This window comes from Rattus rattus, chromosome 14 (genome assembly GCF_011064425.1).
Source record: "Rattus rattus isolate New Zealand chromosome 14, Rrattus_CSIRO_v1, whole genome shotgun sequence".
NCBI lineage: Eukaryota > Metazoa > Chordata > Mammalia > Rodentia > Muridae > Rattus > Rattus rattus.
This window is the reverse complement of record NC_046167.1, coordinates 60183076-60201917: the sequence shown is the minus strand read 5'-3', so window position 1 is coordinate 60201917 and position 18842 is coordinate 60183076. Positions and strand designations below refer to the sequence as shown.

At 46.8% G+C, this 18842-nt stretch overlaps 1 protein-coding gene across 2 annotated transcripts in view; it reads left to right on the top strand.

Annotated features, from left to right (window-relative positions):
• Elovl2 (ELOVL fatty acid elongase 2) overlaps positions 1-18842 on the top strand; it is a 41693-nt gene that overhangs the window by 11253 nt on the left and 11598 nt on the right. For both annotated transcript variants that reach the window (XM_032884607.1, XM_032884608.1), the window contains exons 2-3: positions 12084-12147; positions 15990-16177. In XM_032884607.1, the coding sequence (XP_032740498.1) occupies positions 12084-12147; positions 15990-16177 (252 nt within the window). The remainder of the gene's footprint in view (positions 1-12083; positions 12148-15989; positions 16178-18842) is intronic.

The window sequence follows — 18842 nt, the reverse complement described above, 5'->3', positions numbered from 1 at the left end:
GAGAGCGGAACTGACCACAGTGGTGGCCTGTGCTGGCGTCAGTGCTTCACGTGAATACACCATGGACTCTTTCATGTTTGATATCAGTCATATATGTGTCTTATAACTCTGAAACCTCATCTCAAACTGAGCAAAGTATAGGAAGTGGGCTCGTGACGGCTGTAAGTAGCTAATATAGGAGAATTAATCGCTCTTTATTCACCAGTGAGAATGTGAAAAGGAAGGAAAGGAAATTCTACAGCCGTCAGCGCATGGCAGAGCAGCCCAACCCATCCAACGGAGATGGCGGCTATGGCTGGAGATGTTCAGTCATGGACCCATGCCTGCTTCTAGCCAACAGTAAGCAGAAGGGTCAGAGAAAGGGGGTGTGGCTGTCTTGGCTGCCATGGCAGATGTGGGTATATTTTTCTAGGGTAGCATCTACTATGGAGGTAAAACGCTGCATCTAGTTACAAATCTAGGACCAGATACCCAGGAACAAACATCCTCTAGGAGAAGCAACAGCTACCGAGGAACTCCGCAGTCACCATTGGCTTGGTAGATATGAGCAAAATCCGTTTATAACCCAACCCTGCACCTAATCCTAATTAGGCCCATTTGAAGGAAGAATGTTAGGGGACCAGTTTTAGGTTCAGGCAAAGGAATTGGTTCTATCCGTAAAAATGTGGTACTTAGAAAAAGGAAGTTGACAGTTCTACCCTGCTCTGAAAGCGTTTGCTTAGCCTGGTGACAAGTAGAATGTATCCAGAAGAGAACGCGGTAACACTTGTCCATAGTCCCAGAACTCTGGAGGTAGAGGCAGGAGGATCTCCTCGAGTTTGAGGCCAGCCTGGACTACATAGTGAGACCCTGTCTCAAAAATCAAAACAAATAAACAAAAAACCAGAAGGGAATGCTCTAGACCAGTGGCTCTCAACCTTCCTACTGCCGCAACCCTTTAACACAGTTCCTAGTGTTATTGTGAGCCCGACCATAAAGTTATTTCATTGCTATTTCATAACTGTGATTTTACTACTTTTGTGGATTGTAATGTAAATATATATATTTTTTTCTTTTTTTCGGAGCTGGGGACCGAACCCAGGGCCTTGCACTTGCTAGGCAAGCGCTCTACCACTGAGCTAAATCCCCAACCCTGTAATGTAAATATATGATATGCAGGACATCTACTGTGCAACCCCATAAAGGGGTCGTGACCCGCAGGTTGAGAACCACTGGGGTAGAAGTTGAGGCAGTCTAGAGAGCACTACGTAGGTAGGCATGTGCCTGAAATTTTATACTCAATATATCTCTACCTCTGTGGAAGAAGGAAGAAAAGAAGGAAGGAAGGAAGGAAGGAAGGAAGGAAGGAAGGAAGGAAGGAAGGAAGGAAGGAGGAGGGAAGGTAGGAAGGAAGGGAAGGAAGGAAGGAAGGAAGGAAGGGGAGGAAGGAAGGAAGGAAGGATCAGACCACTGACAAGGTAGAGGGTGGGGAAAGGACTTCCTGAGCTGATTGGCTGGGAAGGCAGGGGCCAAGCCAAAGGCCTCCTCTTCAAATAGCCCAAGAGCCTCCACGGGCTGGCTGTGTGTGACTCCAGGCCGGGAGCCGTGGGTTGGACAAGTGATGGCTGGAAGGGGAGGAGAAGAGAATAAGGCTCTCAGTGAACCAGGAGCCCTGCAATCAGAATGTGTGCCTGGGGTTTCCTCCCAAGTTAGGGCATCGCCATCAGATGTGTAGATTGTTACTGTCCGTATGCAGCTTCCATTTTCATCTAGAGATTTTCACAAGGTCACTTCAGGCCAGTGAGGTGGCTCTGCAGGTACTGGCACTTGTTGCCATGACAACCTGAGTTGGACCCTGCAAGGTGTCCTCTGACCCTCACATGCATACGACCTGAGTCAATGTACAAAATTACTGGTAAGTCACTCCTTCATGAATTCATTTCTCCTCACAACCAAACTATATGTTTCACAGTTACTTCTTAGGCTGTTATAGACTTGTGTAAGAAAGGAAAGTCTAACCATCAAAATTGACATTTTCATATTTTTTAAAGCTACATTTTTTTGAAAGGCAAATTTAAGAAATGATAAATATTAGTACCCAAACTTTCTCAATACTGGCTTATCACAGACAAATGTTTTTTTGTTGGTTAAAAGGTGAGAAAATTAATTTAAACTGTAGAAACTTAAGAGATTACCATATAGCACGTTTATTGTAGTTAATGATTATCTACTTGGAAATTGCTAAAATATTGATTTCTTTAGGTGTTTTGAGCACAAAAAAGTGGTAATGGAATGTATAAGTTGTTTTGACTTGACCATTTCAAAAATGTATATATATTTCAAAACATGTTGTATACTATTAACATGCAATTTTTATTTATCAATTATAAGTTATTTCAAAATATAAATCTGAATATAAGGATGGTTTAATCTTTAGCTAGAGTGGTAATACTATATGTAAAGTTCACATGTAATCGGACTACTGTCTGCAGACTAGCGATAATCGCATCCTCTGTTTCCATTGCTGGACACTGGTTAAGATAGAGGTCATCTTCTGACTCCAGCGGCCATGTTAGAAGCACGTGTGAAGGATAGCACAGAAGTGCACTGTCTTAGTGACTCCAGGGTAGAGCTAGAAGTTCCAGGAACTCTTAATAAAAAGCCCTGTTCCATGTGAGAAATGCTTTAGCAGCACCCACTTCCACTGTGGTGGGGAGGAGGCAGAGAAGAGATAACTGAAGTCCAAGGCCACACAGCTTTCTCCCTGAGTCCAGAGGAGAACCTGGATCTGTTGATCCCTACACCGGTCCCTTGTCACAGGGAGGCTCGTCAGTGTCACAGTGAAACGTTCGTTTCTAAGGTTCCTGTGGAATTATGAGAAGTGATGTGATTACGTAGGATTTTATTTAATATGTGAGACGTTGCACCCCTCTGTATCCTGGCTTCCCATTAAATGTGTGCAGGCTGAGAGTCTTAGGGGCTTAACAGAAATAGCCTCACTCCAATGGGGTTCTCTAGGTACAAGTAGGCGCTGTGGCGTGGGCAAGTGGCTTTCTTTAAAGTTATTAGGAGTCTGAAGACCGGAGAAGAGCAGACTAAAATGAACAATTTGGTGAGGAGCAACTGTGTGGTGAGCTCCATGAAGCCCTTTTCTCCCTAGGTCTTTTAGAGGCCCTGTACCAGTGAGACTGTGGGCACGGGAACAGTGTGGTGGCCAGCTGCATCCTCCCCACACGGCCTGCTTGTCAGGAGCAGCAAAGGAGACTACTTAAAGTCAGTTTCCAGATATGTGTGGTGGGCATGCAGCCCTGACCAAGCTTCCCTTGTAGGTGGGATTGCTCCTGCACTTCCTGTGCGTCACAGAGGGCGCCTGCCCTGGCAGCTCACCCGCCCAGCCTGACCTCTCTCAGGCTTTCTGCTGGCTGCCACAGCCAGCTACGTTGCAACCCGGGGCTGTTTCATTAAAGCTACGCCAACGAGTTGGACTTTCTCTCTCTACACCAGCAACAGTTTGAGAAAACATTCAGTCTCGCATTGTTTTCTTTGACTTTTCTAATATATCTAACCCCAACACGTTTTCTTTACCCACTCAGATGGAAACTTCAAGTCCCTGCTTCTCCAGAGACGAATTTTGACCCCATTTGAGAAACAACTAGAACACTGATTGGGCCAAGATAGCATTAAAAAAGCACCCTGTCCTGAAAACATTTCTGCTGAAGGGAGAGCCAGGCAGGGTTCTCCATCCTCCCTCTCCTGTCCCTGCCACTGTTGATGCTCTGGATTGATGCCTTCTCTTTTCCAAGGTAGAAGAAAAACACTACAGAGCTCTTAGAGCTGCCTTGACTACAACGGTGACATGCTCTAAATGACACAAAAGTATATCTTTAAAGAGAGTTGAAAACCGAGTTGAAGAATTCAGTGTAGACAATATCTTAAAACCATAAAGTCATGACGTGCCAATTAGTGTACTTGTGTGTTTGTTTTGAGCAATCAGGTAGATTCCAGTGGTTGCTCTAGGGAACAGATTGAGGCTAAAGGAGGGGGTTTGGTTATGCTCTCCTATACATATGGCTTTGAACAGCTGGGCTTTTTCCTTTTTTAATTTTTATGTTGCATTTATAACTTTGAGATAGGGTGGGGTGGGCTTGAAGCTGTTTTTACTTAACACTTTAATTAGAGCGTACACACTCCCTTCTGAACAGTGGTGGGATTCGTGCAGGCCACTAAAGGCCCTGTGAGGCCGTCCATTGTTGCTGCTGTGGTACACATCACTGCTGATAAGACTGCAGAAGCATTCTCTTGCTGAGGGGGAAGGCCCTCTCTTCTCTCTGCATCTTCTAAAACATAGAGAGCAGAAACAGAGAGAGACTGTACATTGATTTCTCTGGAATATCTAGGGGGGAAATGGAAACATTGCCTGCGGGATTTGGGAACAAACTTATCAGGCATTTCGTGTGAACAGACCTCTTCTCCACATACCCTGTTCATTAGATCAAGGTTCCTTTTGTGAGTTGTGTGTGTTTGTTTCAAAGTCTGTGATAATTTTGCGTTTGCTGATTCTTGGTCAGCAATATCTCAGGGTCAGTTCTTTTTGGAGGAATCTGGCGCTCCTCCCACCAGCTTTGAGATTGGGGGAGAAGGAAGAACGAGAGGATGGGAGAACAAACACTTGTTAGTTTGTCTCTAAAACTGTGGGCCGGAAAGGGCCTCAGAGATCACATAATCACCCTGAATAACTTCTGTACTGTAATTTTAAAAAGTAGCCTCCAGAGGCTGAATAAAAGACAGACGATGATTATGTTTAATTAGGATCATTTCGTACTACACGGTGCTTCCTAGTACCTAATGAATAGAATATTTATGGTAAGAGGAGGGTAGTCATAGTCATTAGCATGCTTATTTAGAAGGCGTCTGACAGTAGCCAAGAGAAAGCCTAAGACAGGATGTCTGATGTTGCTCATTTCTGAAAACGGGCATCAAAGTCTTGCATTTATATTATTTTGACAATATTTCGGCAAAGACATTGGCTTTGTCCTGTGTGTGTAGCTCATAGTAATTTCATCTTCTGTTCCCGACATCTACAGACAGACACTTGCCACCGCCTTCTTCTCGCCCATAGAGGCCCCATCTGTTGTCCACTGCCTTATGAGCCCTTAGTGATGGACAATGAGACATGGCCTGTTAGTGTCCTTATGATGCTGAGGTGCCAGTACCTACAGTTGGCTTGCAGTGCCCTGTCTCAGAGGCCAAGAGAATGAGCTTCCCGGTCTCATACCCACAGCCCATCTTCATCCCGCCTTTTGGCAATGACCACTAACGATGATCACTTGACATTGTCTCCACAGAAAAGCCAAGGGGAAGTCTTCTAGGGAAGACTAAAAAAGGGGAGGGGGTGGAGAGATGGCTCAGTGGTTAAGAGCACTGACTGCTCTTCCAGAGGTCCTGAGTTCAATTCCCAGCACCCACATGGTGGCTCACAACCATCTGTAATGAGATCTGATGCCCTCTTCCGGTGTGTCTGAAGACAGCCACAGTGTACTCATATACAATAAATAAATAAATTAAAAAATAAAAACGACTTCATTTAAAAAATCATCTTTTTTACTTCATCAAAAATATATTGGAATGCTGTAGATATCTTTGTAATATATAGCTCTGCCTAGAAATAACGCAGAGATGCCCTTTGCTTGGAAAACTAGGAATAAAATCTGACCCACACTTTCCCATGAAATCATGAGAAACCTTGCTTTGTTTCCTATTCAAAGGGATAGCACTTGTCCCTGAGAAGCGCCGGCTGCTTCTCTCTGCTCAGCACTTGACAACCAGAGCACATGCGGACACAATTTCCTTTCATCGCTGCTGCTGCTGGTGAAAGAGCCTCATTCTTCCCGCGTCCCTATGTTCTGAACCTGGCTCTGTTCTGGCTTTTCTGAGTATGGAAATCTGGCTTTGGCTTAATCTCCAAGGAGTGTTCTATTAGCTGCCCACTTCCTGTGGAAGCAGAGGTTGTAATGGTTATGGCAAAGATCTTGACCTAGTAGAATTGCTTGTTGTGAAGCTGGACTCCTTGTTCAATGTGTAGTGGGTTTTGTTTTACTCAGTTAATATTAACTGTTTGGTATCTATTAATAAGACCAAAATGTTATAAGAAAAAAGTTTGCATTTTATTTCCATTCTTAAAAAAATTATTTAAATTAATTTCATCATTTGTATTTAGTGCATACAGTACTATGTTACATGAGGGCGCACACATCATACGCTGAGCATGTCCCGTTCATCCTCCCCACTTCTCTTCTCATCCATCTCCTCCTCCTCTTGATTGACTTTCTTCTAGAATTCCCCGTTTGCTCATCATAGATGTACAGACAGTTTTGCATATCTGTGTAAGATCTACCAACCACAATGAGTTTGCTTAATATGATTATCTCCAGTTATATCCCTTTTCTTGCAAACAACTTAGTTTTCCATTATTGCTGGGAAAAAATTCATCCTGTACATATCTGATGTGTTTTTTTCACTCTTCCGTTGTTGGGCAGCAAGGCAGTTCTGTTACTTAGCTATGTAAGTAGTGCTTCTGTAAACATGGATGAGCCTGGGTCTCTGGGATTGTTGACTGAGAGTCCAGGAAGTCGCCCAGTTCCAGAAGCTGGGATCTATGACGGATCTAGTTCTTTGATTGAGGAATGCCCATGCTGACTCCCATGGTGTCTGGGCGAGATCTCACTCCATCATTAGTGTCCTCACTAATATTTGCTGTTTTCTTAAAGACCAGTCTGGCTTGGGTGAGGTGGAGTCACAGTATACTTTTCATTTGCATTTCTTTGATATTCAGTGAAGAACCGTGACTTCTAAATTGACTAGAAAGAAATTAATTTAGTATACTAATTTTTATGAAATATACTTAATGAAATATATTTAATAAAATACCTTTAACCACTGAGTTAATACATAGATCATTTAAGCTTTGTGAATATATTTTCAAGTCTGCTTTTGGCTAGGGCAATTGCTCAGTTGTACAGTGCTTACCCACTATGTCACCAGTGTGGCAGTAAATGAGTTAGTAAGCTCTACTTTTGAGATGTGTCTCTGATATCCACGCACCATGCTGTGCTCCGTGGATGCCCGCTGACGTGACCTTGTGACATCGTTGTGTGCATGTGTAATTCATGTCTCACCTGTTCTTAGCACCAGCTTTAAAAATCCCCTTAAGTACCCAGTGCCGAGAGGCACATGTACCAGATCAGGTCTTTTCAGGGAGCCACCAGGGTTAGTCCTGACTGACTTTGGCCTGCTGCTTTGAGACATCTGTGGGGGTTGTCTTCACTTGCTCCGACACCCTTTGTTGGGCAAGCGCTCCATCTGTGGCTGCTGATGGGTTGTTGCACTCTGCTGTGTGGCCATACCGTTGCCCTGCGTTTCCTTCTACGTTCTCTGGAAAGTCGAGGAGAAAGCCTGCCTCTTTTTTTGTTCTTAGATTATGAAACACGCTTATCTTGCAAACTCAGAGTCTTCGCAAATAAAAGTAAATCATTTCTTTTCTTTTCCTTCTTTGAGTGGGGTCTCGGTACTCAACACAGGCTGGCCTTAAACTCCATCCTCCTTCCCTGGTCTCTCGAGCATGGGACAGGGAGGGAGGGGAGGTGGGAGTCTGGGGCAGGGGTCTGGGGGCGGGGCCTGGGGGCGGGGGCGGGGGCGGTGTTGCAGGCTTGCTCCACTGCATCAGTTCTTTCTGAGCACAGTTGTCTTTCTGCCTGTGTTCCCTGAGGAACAGCCATGGGGAATCCTGGGAAACAGACCTTTGCTATCTTTGACATCACCCCTTTTGTGTCCTGTATTCTGCACTCAGAGGGCAGTGTCTGGCCACTCCGCCACTCCCCCTCTTTGGGCTGAATTGATTTCAGAACATTGGGTTCTTGTGCAGGGTGGATTGTGCAGCAGTTCGCAGAGGATGCTGAGAGGCGAGGGAGAGCCAGTCCTCCCACTGTAGCACATGCAGATAGAGCAGATAGACACTCATGCCTGTCACACTCCAGAAAATTAACTGTTCTTTAAAGCCCATTACTGAAATTACACTGGGCATTCCTGGCTATAAAACCTAGAATAGGAAAGACTGGGAGCTGCGACACCGTTGAGCAGCAGAGGGCTTGCCAAGAATCGAGAAACCTTGGGTTCCGTTCCTAGTTTGTTTAGAGCTTGCCTAGTTAGGGTTTCATTAGACATGGTGCCTACGATTTCAGCATCACTATAATGCTTGCTGGAGGTTTCCCGGCATCCCTCTCCTCTCTGATTCATTCTTCACTCGCCAAAGACAAATTCCTAGTGCCCAGTCCTTATCCTGTCAAACCTGCCAAGAAGCGTGTTGTCACCAGGGAGAGAGGTCAGGAGTAGAGCCCCACAGTGTGCTAGCCCCAGCCCTAGGGTGACTGGGGAATTCATTCATTCAGAGAGCCATTGTACAAGTGCTGTGGAACCCCTAATGAGTGTCACACAAAGAGGCTTTTGCACAGCTTGGGAGGAGGGAAATACCGAGAAAAGAAAATTCACTTAAGAGCATCCAGGCATCAGCAAGCTGATTCCACGCGGTGGCTCGGAAGCATGTGATGCCATCGGATCACTAATAATCAGACATACCTGGGGCAGAGTGCACAGAGGGACATGGATACAGGGGAGCAGGGAAACAGACAGAGGCCACTGGACTCTAGTCCAGCCAGCCAAAGGAGGTAATAACAATTGATTTTCCCAAATTTCCAGATTTTATGCCAAGTAAGAATGCCAGTTCCCAGGCCAAGTGTGGCAGTCCATGCCTTTAATTCCAAATCTCAGGGCACTGAGGCGAGGGATCTACAGGTTCCAGGTCAGCCTGGGCTGCATAGCAGGGTACCAACAAAGCAAGTTCCTCGTGAAGTGGCCAGTTAGATGCCAAGGAGTTGGGCATTTGCATAGGCTATCCCTTGGTTTGCCCTACTGCAGTTCACTGACTGAATAATCCCAGGAGTTGGCCAGCAGGCTCAGCGCTCAGTCATCTGAGCACAAGGTAAAGATCTCATTTTCTATAGTTCCTCGTCCCTGAGGGGACACATTTCCTCCTGAGTCCCCTACGACTCAGCTCTGGCCTGAGGCTCCTGGGATGTTTCTGGCACTGGAGTCACGCCCTATTTCCTGACTTACGGTCACCCAACTCTAAAGCATCGCTGTACTTGGAAATGGATAAAAGGAGAAGTAAAGATTTTTACATTTTTACACTCAAATGTAATCCTCTGTTTTGTGGTCTTGATGCGCTTGTTTTGAAAAGCAGTGAACTTCTGGTGAAATTGCCTATTCTGTCTTTAAACTGTTCTCCAAAACCAGCTGATAAGACGGAAGAGACACCAAGATCCTGAGTCACTTTTTAAAGTAAAATATAAAGCTCCCATAAACAGACTCAAGTCTGCGAAGCAGGACCAGTGAGACGGCTCAGCAGTAAGGGTGCTTGCTACCAAGCCTGACAGCCTGAGTGTGAGCATGTTCACAGCTGTAAAATGCTGGGGGGCGGGGCTGGTTTGACTTGACCTCCAATTGGGGCAGTTAGGGGTGGGTGGGCATCCAGTCAGCACTGTGGTGACAGAAAGCTGAGTTCACTCTTTCTGGTCTCAGGTTCCTCAAGCGCTTGCAGAAGCCAGCGGTTAGGGTGAGGGTATATCTCGAGCAAGCTGCTGAGGTCTCTGTAGTCTGCCGTGGAGCTGCAGAGTGGGACACCAGTCCTCCTGATGGGCTTCATACCTAGGGGAGGAGTAGGAGCAAGCGGGTCTTAGCCAGTGCTGCCTCTAGCTGGTTAAGGTGGAAGGAAGAGTTAGCACAGGGAGTACCATGTTAATAGTGGACACAATTAGGTGGGGAGCCCAGCTTGCTTAGAGTGTGCAGAACTATGGCTTCTCAGTGCTTATGATGCTCGTGGCTTTCTTTAACCGCCGCCCTCCATATGGCATCATTTTCCTTTTGCTTGAAGACATCTTCAGCATACTCTGAAGTGCAGTCCCGCTGGCTACAGACGCTCCCTTATGTGTATGTGCAAGTGTCCTTATTTAACCCATCGTTTTGAAGTATATTCTCCCCACCCCCACCCCCCCCCCCCCCCCCCCCCCCCCCCCCCCCCCCCCCACCCCCACCCCCTTTTACACGCCCATGGTCCTCAGGCAAACACTGCTCTGCTCTCTGCTGCCACACTTGTCTTTCCTAGTGTTGTCTGCATTCCGACCGTCTGAGCCACTGTAGACCCTGGTCATCAGAGGTTCCCTGACGAACTGTACCTCCATGTGTTTGCATCTGTGGCTTCTGAATGCCTCTCCCTTTGACACAATACCCAGAGGTTCAGAAATCAGCAGGAGCCTCACCTCTTCCTAGTGTGTCTCAAGGATATTTAAGTTAAAAATGCTGCCCTGTTCTAGTACAGTTCTGAGGAGCCTCATAATACTGTTTTTGCCCTGGAGTTCTGAATTACTCTCTAGACCAAGAAGTCCAGGAAGATGAGGACCATGTACCCTGACTTTGCACTTGGCGTCTAACCTGGCACTGGCATCAGTGTTCGGTAACTTGTCAGTGGATAACAAAGAATGAAAGACAAGGCCCCTTTTATCCTTTTCCCTCTCAGCTCTCTCTTCCTGTCTTCTTCTGTTTCTTTCCACATTGTAAGTAAATTTCTGCAAATTTACAGCAGCAACGAGTTCGTATCCTACTAATTCCAGCTTTCTTAGCTCCGTAAATTTTGGAAAATGGACTTTGAACCCTAGCAAACAAACTGAAAAGGTTTAAACATTTGTGAATGGTGTGGCAACTGCCAGGAGTTATCTGTGAGGTTAATACCCTGATCTGTTGAAGAACGAGAGGTCCAACCAGACCTGCACATCGCTAGCTGCACAACTGGGATTCGCCCCCCAAGATGCAACGTCACTGCCCTTTCTCAGACCTGTAGTTATCCTAAGATGCTCCACGTAGAAGCCGAAGATGAAAAAAGGTGTCTACAAAGTTCAGGGATGTTTTGACCGAAACACTTTCTATAGAGAGATTATGAAGTAAGAAAGACTCTAACTCACTGACTCCATGGCAATCAGTGTTGTCCACTTCACAGCCTCCCTCCCACGCTTCCTCATGTCCTGAAGACCTTTTATTTTTTTCTTGAAATTTTAGGATCAAAAAGCAAATAGAACTAGGTCCCAAACACACAGTCATAAACACACAGGTCCTGTCCTCAGATGACGGTGCTTCAGCCCTCTTCTCTCAGCCTGGCCTGTGAGTGTCCGGGCGGGAGGTGCTTGGGGTCATGGCTGCATTCCACTTTGAATCCAGAGCTCATTCCATACAAGACAGTTCTGAGGCTGTCACACCCAACTGCTACCAAAGTCCACCCGAAATTCCTTCTCAGAACCCTGGATCTCAGTCTTCATCTCCATTGCTTGAAGGGAAGTTCCAGGCCTTTATGATAGGGGAGGGAGATTTGAGCATCCATTGCTGACTTGAGCAGACAGCAACAGTAGACCAGGGTGGTGGTAGCCAAGTGTCACCTTTAGATGCTTAGCAACTGCATAGCCCAGTCTGAATCTGAATGACAAGAATTAATCCAACACCGCAGGTGACATTCTTTACTGAAATGTTAATTAGTGCTGATGTGCAAACACAGTGATAGAAAACTAGCTCTAATGCTCAGTTTCTTTCTGGACTGGAAAAGCACACATCCTTTAAGGGGTTGGCTCTGTGAAGCCTGGAGTTGCTGAATCCCTGGTGGAAACTATGACACCCCATTCCCTACAGCAGCTTTCAGTGTAGCCATAAAAGCTGCTTATGGAAGAGCTTTGCCTGTAAGCATTTTAGAGGTAAATGAAATTGAGGGAGTGGCCCCAAGTGTCCAAGTCCACCCTCTGTTTTGGGACTCTTGTTACTGAGAAAATACAAGAGGGTCGTTCTCTCTTCAGTCTTTGCAAGTTGGCTACAGCAAGGCTGTGCTTCCTGTCCACTCTCAAGTCTGCAGCCCCAGACCTTGAAGCTGAAGCACTCACAGAGTCGGGAGCTACAGGTTGGTCATGTCGAGCGGTTACAAAAGAGAAGGCTACTTACTTTCCCCTCTCTTTCAGGAGCAGCTGAAGGCCTTTGATAATGAAGTCAATGCTTTCTTGGACAACATGTTTGGACCACGAGGTGAGTAAGCAGCTTGGGAACGCGCCGGAAGAATGCTATTTGCATGTGGGAAAGCACCATAATCGGGTTCTGAGAAGACTGCAACAGCTTTCCTTTTCTTTATTGGATATTTTATGCATTTATGTTTCAAATGTTATTTCCCTTTCCCCCCCTCCCATACCCCTCCCCCTGCTCCTATGAGGATGCTCCCCGTCCCACCCACCCACTCCCACCTCAACACCCTGACATTCCCCTACACTTGGGAAATGAGCCTTCACAGGACCAAGGGCTTCTCCTATTGATGCCAAACAATGCCATCCTCTGCTACATATACAGCTGGAGCCATGGGTCTGTCCATGTGTACTCTTGGGATGGTGTACCCTGGGAGCTCTTGGGGATCTGGTTGGTTGATATTGTTGTTCTTCCTATGGGGTTGCAAACCCCTTCAGCTCCTTCAGTCCTTTCTCTAACTCCCCGTGCTCAGTCCGATGATTAGCTGCAAGCATCCTTATCTGTATCAGTAAGGCTCTGGCAGAGGCAGAGCCTCTCAGGAGACATCCATATCAGGCTCCTGTCAGCAAACACTTCTTGGCATCCTTAGTACCAGCAATAGTGCCTGGGTTGGTGGCTGCATATGGGGAGGCGAGCTTTCCTTCTTCTCACAGCTTGGAGATCATTTGGACCATTCCCCAGTTTCCGATGAGGTTCTGCAACTATTCTAAGTGAATGGTGATTTTACCGAAACTGTGCAGTTTGAAGGGATGTTCCATTCTTTCTCCTTGAGGGCCCTTTGTGCTGGGCCAACCGGCTGCAACCTCTGCTCTCTCTGCTTACAGTTATAGCTCCCTGGGGGAGGAACCGTCCAGAGTAGAGGGCATAGCCTCTTGCTTAGGCCGGAGGCTACAGGAACTATGCATTCTTAGGGACCACAGCTTTCTGTTTGATTCTCTGAATAGAGAGTTAAACATTGATCTCTCTGAGCTAAGTTCACACTGAACTTTGCTGTCAGTAGATTGGTGGGAGCTGGCGTTAATACAGACTTGGGGTCAGTTGAAAAAAGAGTCGCAGGGCCTTACTCTGCTTCATTGCAGGGAGATTGTAAGATTTGCAACTTGATCACTGAATTGGGTTACTACAGTCACATCAAGAATCCCTGTCCCTTCCTAAAGATGACTGCCCCTCCCAGCCACTTCGAAGGCACCCTCAGCTTTTTCTGATCTTGTGCACACCACATCCGTGGTACTGCGGGATATGCCAGACACAAAGAGTAGCACTACTCAAATCCCCGCCCCCCAAAGCCACAACGGACACTTGCTGCCATGTTTTAGCTGCACAGGTGTGATCACCATTCACTGTGCACATGGATAGCAGCATGGCAGACGCAGGAAAGACTTTCAGCTGCCAGACAGTGTACTTTACACAACTCTCCTCCTGACACTACGCATGTAAGTCCAGGTGAGACGAGAGGGAGATAGTTCTCTGCAGAGCACAGGTGAAGCTTGAGGAGGAAAACCTAGCACAGGGAACAGTCAGGATGCAGCCTACACACTAGGCCACAAGTATGCACTCCCTAGGACTGGGGGCTTTGAAGGTGACAGAAACACATTCCTGCAGTTCTGAAGTCAAGGCAGGGCTCACGTTGTCCCCATGACATCTGGTGCTGTTCTCCCAGTGTCGGGTTGATGGCAGGCTGGTGTCCTCAGCCTCTAGATGCATCACTGTCTTCAAATAGTATTCCTTATTTCTTCTGTCCCTGTCTTGTAAGACATTGCTGACTGGGTTAGGGCCTACCCTCATCAGTATGATGCACCACGATTACAGCTGCAGGGACCCTGGTTCTGAGGGAAGCCACGTGTGTAGCAGCAGGAGTTGAGCATGTCTCGGAGGGACACAGTTCAGAGGCAGCACCATAGCTTGGGTAGGGGAGCTGACTGTGAGCTTTTTGCCCTCTGTGGCTCTATGCTGGGGTTCTCGAGGGACCCCAGGAATGGCCATGTCGTTTACCTGAAAGGACTGCTTTGAGAACGCTGTCAGTTCACAGGAGGCTTTAGATGGTGCCTGGCATGGAGAAAGTCTTCACAGTAGCTATGGCAGGATAGCCGAATAAGAAATCAAAGTTGCCGCCATCTTGTTAAGCAGAAGAAGCTGTGGTTGTGAAAGGGAGTGAGAAATGGCTCCCTTTAGAACGTAGGGCTGCACGTAGGCATGAGAGGATGAGCAGGAAGGCACTTAGCACACGTGCTTCCAGAGGAGCGTGAGCTGTCAGAAAGGCCGTGGTGGACCTGACCTCGGAGCTCCCATCTTTATCCTTCTCACCAAGGGAGCTGTCTGTCCAATTCTCCCTGGCACAGCAGCGGTGCTCACAATGGCACTCTCCACGTTAGTGTAGTATGTGAGGGTGACAGGAAATGGTCAGAGTAGAAAAGGTCAGAACAGACAGTGTAGGGCATTCCAGCAAGAACCAGCAAGGTCAAGAAAGGCTCACAGCTGTGGAACTACGCTATCTGTGTAGGACACAAACGGCACACACACGTGATTCCAGCCAACCTTTAAACAAAGGAGGCTAATGAGCAAACCCCACTCATGCCTACAGGCCACGCCCAGGGGTTACCTTGTGACAGAGCTTGAGCTCTTTATTCTCTGGAGGAAGGGCTCTTGGCGAATCTTCGCTCTTGTCCCTGCTTATAGACACTTCTAGTCCTGACACAACTCTGTATCTGCAGCTTTGTAGGAGGCTGTCCTCAGCCAGCCACTCCAGGGCTGTGCCATTTTGTCCTCAGTGCCACCAGAGCCACGTGCTCCCCACTGTGGATGCCACCGCCCAGTGAACTCAGCCGGGTTTGCTGCAGTGAACCTGCATGGATCGTGGGCATTACGGATTAAGAGTCAGTGTCAGTGTGCCCTCTTCCCCTGATCCTTCCCATGGGAGGTGCCAGGAAGGCACCTGGGTGGCGGTGGTGGCTGTAACTCAGGACAGACACTGCTGCCACCCACCCTATTGCCTTCTGTCTGTCTGTTTTCATCTGTAGGAAGTGTCAGCACGAACAAAGGCAGTGATGGAAGTGAACCACCCAGGAGTTTCCTCTCAGCTTTCTCTCAGTGTCCAACTGGAGCTATTTGTTCCATGAAAGCTTTGTAAATTTAAAGATGTGTGTGTGTGTGTGTGTGTGTGTGTGTGTGTGTGTGTGTTGTCTGTTTGTCTGTCTGTCTTTCTCTGTATGTGTGTCTATCTGTGTGTGTTTGTGTGTCTGTCTGTCTGTCTCTGTATGTGTGTCTGTATCTGTGTGTGTGTGTGTGTGTGTGTGTGTGTGTGTTACCCTTATCTGAAGCTTTGTTCTGTACTTCGTTACACACAATTTACTACCATAAAATTTAATGGAAAATTTCAGAAGAAACAATCTGTATGTTGAAAACCACCTGTTTTAAGTAGCATGTCCTTTCTGGAAACTGAATTATCCTATTTGTCCAGTATATCCTGGTTGAGACTGCAGTAACCCAGGGCTGGTATTAGCATCTGTTTTGGCGAAGCTAGCCATTTGGCTGACACAGAGAAAAACATAAACTGCATTCTTTAAGTGAAAAGATGCAAGGTCCCAACTTATTAAGAAGAATTCCAAAGCCGAGGTTGCGGAGAAAGAATCAGGGTGTCTGTGAGTCTGTCCAGGGGAAAGCAACTTGACCTGGTTACGTGAGTTCCACTCAAACACTGAGTGCTCAGTGAGGATGGGACTTGTGCTCACTGGACACCGTGGGACGAGCCCCATCCATGGGGGCGCCGGTTGCACAGATGAATACGTGTGTCAGGCTTGCTAACCACGGGCAAGTCGCACCTCGGGTTCCTTACCATAAACATTTCTTTGCAGATTCTCGAGTTCGAGGGTGGTTCCTGCTGGACTCTTACCTCCCCACCTTCACCCTCACCATCATGTATCTGCTCTCAATATGGCTGGGTAACAAGTACATGAAGAACAGGCCTGCTCTTTCTCTCAGGGGAATCCTCACCTTGTATAACCTCGGAATCACACTTCTTTCTGCATATATGCTGGTGGAGGTAAGTGTGTGTGGCCCGCACTCTGGCCTGCTTAACTCAGCAAGTATCTGCGTTTGAGAGCCAGTTAGTGTACCTTCCAGAGCAGTGCCGTCAGTGTTTTACCACCATGTCAGAACGCGAGAAAGTTGAAGTTGTTCTTGCACTGAGACTCTGCCTATCCAAAGAGTCAGAAGCCCTCGCTTCTAACTTGAGTTGAGGCCTGCTTTTGTGTTCCTTAGCCAAATTAAAACTAGAATCATGGCCTGGCTTGAAAGGGCTTTGGAAAGTCACATCTTTTACTTTTCTTCCCTTATATATTCTATGACTCGAAGGCTTAGCAGAGTTACTCTGTATGTAAAAGTCAAGTTTCACATGCAGTCAGTGTTCAGGTCCGGGTACAGAGATGCTGGTGTTCCTGTGGAGAGTCCTACCCAGTCTTCGGAATGTGCTGGCAGGCCTAGCTTGATGCTAGTGGGCTCTAACTGCCTACCAAGCCTCCGCCCTTTAGCTCCTTCTCACCTGCAAAGCATCAAGCCAAAGGCAGAAGTAATGGTCTCTTTGCCTAATGCCAGGAGAAATCTAAGCTATTCAACTTGTTCTAGCAAAAATTAAAAGGAGAAAGGGGACAAAAATAGTAGTTTTTAAGGAAAAATTAGGATAAAGCTATCCATAAAGGTTATAAATGCCCAGAAATGATGCAAGTCAGACTTTTCCATCAGCCATGAATTTTAAAAGGTGGTAATGCTTGTCTTAAAATGCAGGTCTGTCACCGTGACTTTATTTTGCGCACTAGCTAACGTGCACCATTTTAATAGTAGCCATTAGCTGTTGCCATAGTGACCAAAATGAAGCACTGGTGGGTGGAATTTGGGAGAGGAAAGCTGTGTAAACAGTCTCCGTATCTCATCGCAGGAGGACCATGAAGTCTGCTGACACAGAGACAGTTTTATGTTCTTTATTAAAGTGTATTAAGCATGGTAGATGTAAGTCGGTCAGATAAAGCGATGGATTTAGTTTGGTTTTCTTGACACGGACTTTTTCTTTTTTTTTTTTTTTTTGGTTTTTTTTTTGGATCTGGGGACCGAACCCAGGGCGTTTCCCTTCCTAGGTAAGCGCCCTACCACTGTGCTAAATCCCCACCCCGACACGGACTTTTTCTATGTAGCTCTGGCTGTCCTGGATCTCACTATGTAAACCAGGTTGGCCTTGAACTCAGAGATTCATCTTCCTCTGCCTCCTGAGTGCTGGGAATAAAAGTGTGTGTCACCATGCCGACTCAGTTTCTTTACATGGCTGAAGGGAGAGAGACCCTCCCTTGGTCAGGAGCCGGAAGCACACAGCATGGCAGGCTGCAGCCGCACGTGTTTGGATTAAGGTGGAAAGGAAGGGCTGGGGCCAAGAGACTGACTTAGGTGAGGTCTGGAGTTACTGAGTCCACACCGGCTAAGCTTACTCTTCTTTGACAAGCTTGTTTAGTTCCTTCAGTACAAAGGTTAGATTAGATAGCTCTGGTACACAACCCAGCTAGAGGATTGTGAATAGCCCAGGAGGCAGCTTCCTAAGTGGTTAGAAAGGCAGAACAGGCTTGGCGAAAGCCTGACAAACAGAATACCCCTGTCCACACTAAGGGTCACGCCCACCGCACTGGTAGTATAGAAAACGTACACTTAACCCTTCAGCTGCAGCTTTCATCCTGGGGGTTTCAAACATCCGTGTTCGATGTAGCTTGCCCAGTCTGAAAACTGCAGCGGCACTCGCAGAGAAAGCACTAACCCTTACTTATTCTTCCTGGCATCCTGGGTGTCCAGCCTGCTGCAGGTAGGCATCGGGGACATGAGCATAAAGCCCAGGAGGGACCTGATTCATACTAGAGCGCCTTGGGAAACCTGGCGTTTCTGGCCTTACCTGTCCTCAGAACCACATTACCCAAAGGTGCTGCTGTTAGAAGAGAGATAGGCCAACTTCCTCACTGCAGTGAAGAGACCAAGGCTCCAAACATCCATCACTTAGACATCAGTAGCGTTAAGGCAGAAGGAAATTCTAGGCCTCGTCCTGGAAAGTTTCATACTCTAGAATTTAAAATTGTTGCAGGGGGAATGCTGCTTTTGTAGAATTTTCAATGAGGAATTTAATGTCTGTTTTCTCATGTCATAGAAAGAACAGAAGGGAGTGAGTTAGGATGTCTGAGTCGCAATGATGTGCCCGCCACTCTGTGGCTGTGCCCTGAGCTCATCGATCATCACTGCCTCACTGTCTCCAGGAATGGGGCAAGGAAGGCTAGATGGCAGGCTTTTTCTTTTAAAGATGTATTTATTATATATGAGTACTGTCTTCAGACACAGCAGAAGAGGGCATCAGATCCCATTACAGATGGTTGTGAGCCACCATGTGGTTGCTGGGATTTGAACTCAGGACCTCTGGAAGAGCAGTCAGTGCTCTCAACCACTGAGCCATCTCTCCAGCCCCATGGCAGACTTTCTTAAAAGGCAACTTTTTATTAGAGAATAGTGGGATGGGCTAGGTGTCAGTCACACAAATTATTTGATTATCAAGTAGCACAGACACAGTGAAGAAATGCTTCTGTAAAATTAATGCACATCTTATAGAATTATTGAAACAAACCTGAGGAAACTACACTGGGTTGTAGAGACAACTAAATGATTCTTACCAAAGCGATGGGTCCTCT